Source organism: Pyxicephalus adspersus, chromosome 7 (genome assembly GCF_032062135.1).
Source record: "Pyxicephalus adspersus chromosome 7, UCB_Pads_2.0, whole genome shotgun sequence".
Lineage (NCBI taxonomy): Eukaryota > Metazoa > Chordata > Amphibia > Anura > Pyxicephalidae > Pyxicephalus > Pyxicephalus adspersus.
Genome location: NC_092864.1, coordinates 72299940 through 72307530, shown reverse-complemented (window position 1 = coordinate 72307530; position 7591 = coordinate 72299940). Strand labels below are relative to the sequence as shown.

Below are 7591 nucleotides of genomic sequence, written 5' to 3'. Positions count from 1 at the left end.
GTGGGGTTTAGGAGGGAGTCAATTGTAGAGAAGAGGTTGCGTGGGTTGGAGGCTTGAGAGGAAATGACTGCAGAGAAATAATTTTGTTTGGTGACAGTGAGCTCTGTGTTAAAGCTTTAAAGCTTGGCTTTGTAGTCCATGAAGTCAGCACTGAGGCCAGATTTCCTCCACTTGCGCTCGGCTCGATAAAAAATGGATCATATCAACTGCATGTATGATCAATTTTTAAGAAGAATGCCAGTTTTTTTTTGGCAGGTGGTTTTACCATTGTACTGTTATGAAACCACCTTCTATGTCACAATTTATATTTTGAGTAGATTTTATGGCAAAAACAAATATTGAACAAACGGATGTTACATTGAATAGTCATAGTCAATTGCAACAACTGATTTAAATAAATCCCAGGTAAGATCATAATATCAATAAAAATACCACCAAGAGAAAATTGATTAGTGTATTCCTAGAATTAGCTTTAGACTACTCAGATAATATGGAAATACTGGTGCAAATCAGATAAAAAACATTGCACAATGCAACAACTTTAATTTTACCAGCAATCATAATATGAATGATGTTATATGGGAGAGTTTGATAGTTAGACCATAAAGAGGTGACATTGAATGTACCTGGGTTCAATATTTTTCAATTTGAGCTTTCAATAAACTGTAATAAAAATGTGTTAGAAAGTTCTGGTGGTATAAAACTGGATTTATTGCAATTGTTTGTGTACTTCCCTGGTGGCTTAAACATGACTGGGAACCATGACATGCTTGGCCAGCTTTAGGTTGCCAGGTATGGAAAGACATTTTTATCCCTGAGAACAGGGGCCAATGATAAAATGGTTTCATATAAATGAGGAGCGTTAGTAACTTGTGTACTGTCTGACTGCAACATGCAAAAAAAATTTTTTTTTTTTCCTATTGAGAAAAAGAAATGAATTCTTAGGGGTTACAGAGTATGGTCATTGAGAAAAGCTCATTGCAAACTTTCTACAAAGGATACCATAGGTAATAAGCATAATGATCATCACAATATCTGTACAATGTATACTTGTAATGTACATAAATTTGTACCTACTACTGATGATTATAAAACAAAAGAAGCATAATATACGATTTTTACAATTATGCAAAATTCAGATAGTAAGGCATACTACCTGATAATCATACAGCATTGGAGGATCCACATGAATGTTTTTAACAGTGCCATCGTGCCATTCAAACTGGATCATTGCCCGCTATAAAAGGAAACAAAAAAAGTTCACAGCTTTATTAAACTATTTCTTTTATTAATATCTTATGTATTATATGTTTTTCACATGACATTTTAAATAATAATGTTCATTTATCAGATTCTCATTAGGTCTTATGACTTAATCACACCTAAATTTGTTTCTAATTGGCATAGAGACCTTGGCCAGGAGATTGCAGAGTCAGACTGGCTGACAGTCTATAAACACACAAATCGTCGGTATGTGGGTACACACAGGGGAAAAATTTTTAAATTTTTATTCGTTGGTATAGGGACCCTGTCTCCCTCCATCGTATGTTCCCTTCAGTTCCAAGGCCTTGTTGGAGATGTGGATCTGAGGAAGGTGACTATTTTCATATCTGGTGGTCCTGCCCCACTCTGCAACCATTCTGGGGTGAAGTATTTAACATTTGCTCTGATTTGTATGGTGACCTCTTGGCCCCTTGTTAGAAGGTGGCTTTGCTATCTGTAATGCCCAACCCACCTGGTTTCTATAAGAAAACTATCCACTGTCACCTATTAGCGGCTGCCCACCAACTTATTCCACTATATTGGAAATGTAGACCATTAACCATCTATTTTCCTATAATGCTAAAACGTGAGGGGTGTTAAAGAATACATTTAATTGGTTGGGTCAGATGGTACTTTTTATTCCCCAACACAACTCACCCTTAATTAGCTTAGCTGTTAAAGCTGTAGTAGGTTGAACACAAACTCCAACTATTGTTAAGGTAGTCCCGGGGTCAATTTGAGGATGTCATCCATGTCAGCTGGGCCTGTATTAAACCTTATGAACAGGGACTAAAAAAGTTCCAACAGACAGCATGGCACTACAGTGATTTTTCTGCTTTTCTCAAATAGACAAAAGTGTAGCATAGCCAAAGACTATGTAAACACATGCAATGGTTCTCGTACGATAATCGGCTCAGGGCTGATATCGGACGAGAATCTTGCATGTGTACAGTGCTCATCGTCCATTGTCCGAACAATGGTCCGGGGGGATCCACGAATGACGGACGGCAATTGATCATAATGAAAGTGAAGGGGAAAGAGTGCAGCAGGTTGCCGCTCCATCTTTCTTATCCCTCCCCTCTTCATAGAGCAGAACGGCGCTAATGTACAACACTCATTCATGCATCGTGCAGTCGTTTGTCATTGGAAAGGATGGTGAAAGATCTTTTCCAATGACAAATATTGCACATGTGTACGTACGGCCTTGATTCCACAATGTGTTAGCACTTAAAGGACATTTAATTTCAGTACATTATAATGTATTTAAACTGACAATAACCTTCTTTTATTTGACTCATTTTGGTCCGGTAACTATATCATTAAAAGGATTTTGTTTTATCTGTTTAGTAAGTAAATTAATATTTGTTAATCTTGCTAAAAATCCTTAAGGTAACTCACCTCATGAAGTGTCGATGATACTTTTTTCTGGAGGATAGGGACAAAATCCTCTACGAGTGAATATGCATTTGGAGCTAGTACTTGGTAGAGGCTTAATTTTTTGGCTGCATATAAGAAAATGTGTCATTATATCCACCACAATATTTAGAAGGATACATATACCAACAAACAGTACATACATGGGGGGGTATAAAACTATTACATACACTTGGTTGGTCAGTTTAAAGTGTGGCCATATGTTAGCTACAAAATAAATCAAGAATCACACTTTTGTTCAAAATGACATAAGGACTAAAAACTAAATGGAATAAGAACTAAAACTTTTAAAAGACCACCTGTACTAGAAATGATAGTATAAAGTAGAAGAAGCCTTGTGCCATAAAAGCTTAGGATGCTTTTACGTACTGTCAGCCATTAGCTATTAAAGAACTAAAGTGCTTGGTTGGATTCAATTTCAATAAATGGATGGATTTTCAATTTCAGGTTTTCAATCATCAGTAAGTATTAATCTTATTGAATTTAAACATATGTCCATCACAGTTGTATTTTTTTACATTTGTGATATTTTTGGACAAATAAAGAATATTTAAAATACTGTCCAGGTACAGCTAATCCAAATACTTATAATATCAAAATAAAGTATGAAAATTTAGAGGATATTTTTCTATGCTGAATTTGCTCTGAAATATTTTTTTTCTACATCTATTTCTAAGACTAAGAATGCAGAATATATTTTACAGCCTAGCTGTACATAAATAATGTTTACTGTTATACTATCATATACTTTTTTTTTTTTTGAATACGTTATATAACAATTTGTAATGTATTATTATCTAAAATCAGACACATCTTTCTAGAATAACTAAATCATATTTTAATGTTACCTTTTAACCCATTTTTCTTAAGCCATTCAGCTGAAGTTTTGGGTGAAAAATTGGGAATCTCTATGTTCAGTGGCCCATCATGATTGGGGGGTTTTGGGAGGAAAACAGAGGTAGGCATTTTAGCAACCTTTGTCGATATCTATTAAAAAAAAAAAAAGAAAAGATTTTTTACATAGGTGCTTTACATGATAATATCATATTCTCTCGTAATTCTAAAGGAGAAACTTTGCTAAAAGTTAAATATTTTATTTATTTATAGTAATAAAGAGACACTAGACGTCCACCAACTGAACATTTGTCTCCTGAATAACAAAATTTAAAAGCTAAATTCACCATTAAAACTTTTTCATTTTTGGCAAGTATTATGTAAAATGGAATGGGTTGAAACTTCTATGCATAGAGAATTAAAAACACAGTTTTTCTTTGAAACATGGGAAAGCTTTATTGCCACACTTAACACACCTAGAAAAATTAAACTATACAATTGTTTCCGTCACACCACCTGGTATTTGGGAAGAGAACTGGAAAATGACCCTCCTATAGATGCCGAGTAAACATTGCTATGTGGATCTGTCCTGAATGATATTAACTGTCTGCCTACGAGCTGATTGTATATTATTACCAATGTATTGTTAATTGTTATTCCAAAGTTTTTGTACAACAACTAATTCAACTTGTATGTACTATTTTTAATTATTGTTAAACCTCAATAAAAATATAAAAAAAAAAACTTTTCTATTTTTGAGAGATGAAAGTAGTTGAATACCTTACCAGTTTTCCATATTTCTGAGGTCTGAGTTTTTACAACAGAGTTGCGCCCTTCACATCACCATCCTAATCCTTGACTAACCCTCTTACCTCCTGACACCAAGAGCAAAGTAATTAAAAAATAGACACTTTCAATATATGTGTATCAGAGAAGTTTTCCATTGTTTAGCATGTTTTATTTCTCTTCTGTGGGTGGTGGATAATTACTTCTTGATTAATTAATGGGAGTGGTAGATTTAAAAATGCTCTGTAGGCAGTTGTGAATGGTTTTCTTTAGGACCCGGACTCTACTATTTCAGCCCCTTCCATGGACAAGTATTTATTCATATTCCTAAAAAGTAGTAAAGAGAATTCAAATAAGCTCTCATTGACCTGTGAAGGTATTTAATTCCTAAGATCAAAAAAAAAACAGGCTGCCAAGATTTCACAGAATATAAAGGGAACATTATCTACGATTTCAGTGCCTCTGTTGTGAAGACTGCTTGCTCCACAATGTCAGTATGAATGACGGTTTGTTTTTAAGTGCTTTCATTGCTTACTCAGAAAACAAAACCCACAAATAAACCTATTAGAGCTCTGATCTTCGACCTGTGACCTGAGAAAAGAATAAAGAGACTGCAAATTAAAGCTTGGGGAACACATTTTTTCTTGAACACAAGTTCAATCTAACACTTGTTTTTTTCAAACTTTTCAGTGGTGAATCCAGAAATGACCCCAGTTTTTTGCTATCTGTTCTGGTTTTTACGAAACGGGGTACCCTCCATTTTTGTCAAAAAACATACAAATTTTACATACAATGAAAAAATAATGAAATAATAACTTGAATGTACTGTTTATTAAAATTTCTCTTATTTATACAAAGGATTTATTGTTACTCTATGACAATATTTTTACAGTAAAACATTTGAAAATTAATTGGGTAAGCGGTTAAGGTAAAAATTTATGCTTATAGCTTTTCCTGGAGTGTACAGTGTTAGGAAAATCCCGCCGGATGCTCCAACAATAGACAGCCATCATATGTACATCCCATCTACCCTGATACCGTCCTTCCATGACCTTCAGATTTTGGTGGAATTGTTCACCTTGCTCATCACTGACTGCACCAAGGTTTTCCTGGGAAGTTAGATAGATGGCTATGCAGAAAATGCACCTTGATCCTCATATTGCAACCAAGCATTTTGTAGCTCTCCAAGAGTTCATGGACAATTTCTGTGTAATTATTTGCTTGTGTGTTTCCAAGAAAGTCCTTGACAATGACTTTGAATGATAACCAAGCATTCTTTTCAGCTTCTGACATTGTCCTGATGAAATGTTCGTCTTTGATGAGCTGTTGAATCTGTTGACCATCAAACACACCGGCCTTTATTTTTTCAAATGACCGGCTAGGAAATGCCAAAATGAGGTACTTGTAACAGTCTCCTTCAGTTGGCAAAGCTTTAACGAACTGCTTCTTTAGACCCAGTTTCATGTGCAGAGGAGGGAATATAATATTCTTTCTATGAACAAGTGGCTCATGTAGAATGTTTGGATCACCTGGTTTTAGGGCAATTCCTTTCCACCCAATGCCTCTCACGAGCTCTGCTGTCCCACATGCAGATAACAGGGATACTTGGTGTATCCGCTTTGCTGGCCATGAAGGAGGTATACCATTTTAAGGTCAACATAGATGACCCAATTGTGTGGTCTTTATGTTTGTATATTCCTCACAAAGAGAAACTGAATGGCCAATTGGGACTGACCCAAATATATTGCCATTGTGAAGAAGGACACACTTTAAGCTCTGCTTTAAACTATCGATAAATAGTCGCTTTTCAGTTGAGTTATAGATTGGAATTCCCTATTCCTCCAAAAAAATAGGTATATGTTATGGCAATACACAAAGCCACTGTCAGTTCTAAAGTACTGCAGAAAGGCAATTTACCAGGTTCGAAAGTACGATACCTTCATTCCTTTTTCAAGTATGTTTTCCTCACGCAGTCTTGATGCCAGGAGTTCTGAAGCCTTCTTTGATAGTCCCAAATCATGTGCCAAATCACTAAACACAAGCTGATAAAATCCCTTATGAACAGAATCCTCTTCAATTTCAAACTCTTCATCATTATTGTCATCTAGTTCATCACCATAATCATGTTTTTCAAAAGAAGGTAGTGTAACGAAAACCGGCACTGGGATTTCATCTGATTGAGCCACTGGGCTTATAGCCCATGGTAGACTAGGATACTATATGTTACATTAATTTTTTTGGTATATCCTGAAGTTTTTACTATACAAAAGTAACCGTCACTGAAATGATCTTCTGGCTCTCACTATAGGTATACCAAATGGCATCTTATCACGCGTTCCCTTTGTCCACATCCGTAAACCCTCGACACACTGTTTGCACACCTTATGAGGGGCCCAAGACTTATCTTGATCACAAAGTTTAACTTTGAAATATGCCAAATAGGCTTGCTCTACAAATGTGCTGATGTTCCTCCTGGGAATGGTGAAACTGCCACAGATATAACAAAATGAATCAGGGTAGTTAAGGTACTTACGACGAGAGCCAGACATGATCTGAAAGAAAGGAAATACGTGTGTATGTAGAAAAATAAATTTTGCTTATTCACTACGTAGAGCAGTGCACAACCTCTGTCTTGTGTGTAAATAAATAGTCTATACAAATCCACGCTACAGTAATCGCATTAATGTAAGAGGTAGAGAAAAAACCTGACGTGATAGAAGAAAACTAACTGCACTTTCAGAATCAGCATACCTATTAAAAGTGTAAATAAGCCTAAAAGTCAACAAAAAATGAGTTCAAAATTGTTCCCCAGTGTAATTCACACATGACATACTTCGAAATCTAGAATTGAATTCATGCATAGGGATTGATTTACCCAAAATATGTTTGAAGTTTCTCTTAAAATAATAAAACGTATTTAAGAGCTACATCCTCTCCAGGTTGCAAATTTAAAGTCCATCATGGATAGTTTACTACACAGTGATGATGAGATAAAAGACTGAAAAAAAAAAAACAATATATTTGCCAAGTATAGCAGAAAAGTCAATTTAGAACAAGCTCTTAGCAAATAGGCTCACAAAAAATAGCTCACCTCCTGCATTATTCTAATAAGTGCATTATCCAGTGATCCTTGGCGCATTTCATTGATCTTATTCAGGATGGCAGTGGCTTTGTTAATCTCATTAATCAGCAACTTGATATCAGTGCTGGCATAGATCTCATCCTGCCACAAACAACAACAAACATATGTGACATAAAACATTGGCAATCAATA

At 35.4% G+C, this 7591-nt stretch overlaps 1 protein-coding gene across 1 annotated transcript in view; it reads right to left on the bottom strand.

Annotated features, from left to right (window-relative positions):
• Nucleotides 1–7591, bottom strand: part of VWA3A (von Willebrand factor A domain containing 3A) — a 66006-nt gene that overhangs the window by 38803 nt on the left and 19612 nt on the right. The window contains exons 11-14 of the mRNA XM_072418934.1: nucleotides 7409–7540; nucleotides 3546–3684; nucleotides 2662–2765; nucleotides 1157–1237 (exon numbers count right to left, since the gene is read on the bottom strand). Of these exons, the coding sequence (XP_072275035.1) occupies nucleotides 1157–1237; nucleotides 2662–2765; nucleotides 3546–3684; nucleotides 7409–7540 (456 nt within the window). The remainder of the gene's footprint in view (nucleotides 1–1156; nucleotides 1238–2661; nucleotides 2766–3545; nucleotides 3685–7408; nucleotides 7541–7591) is intronic.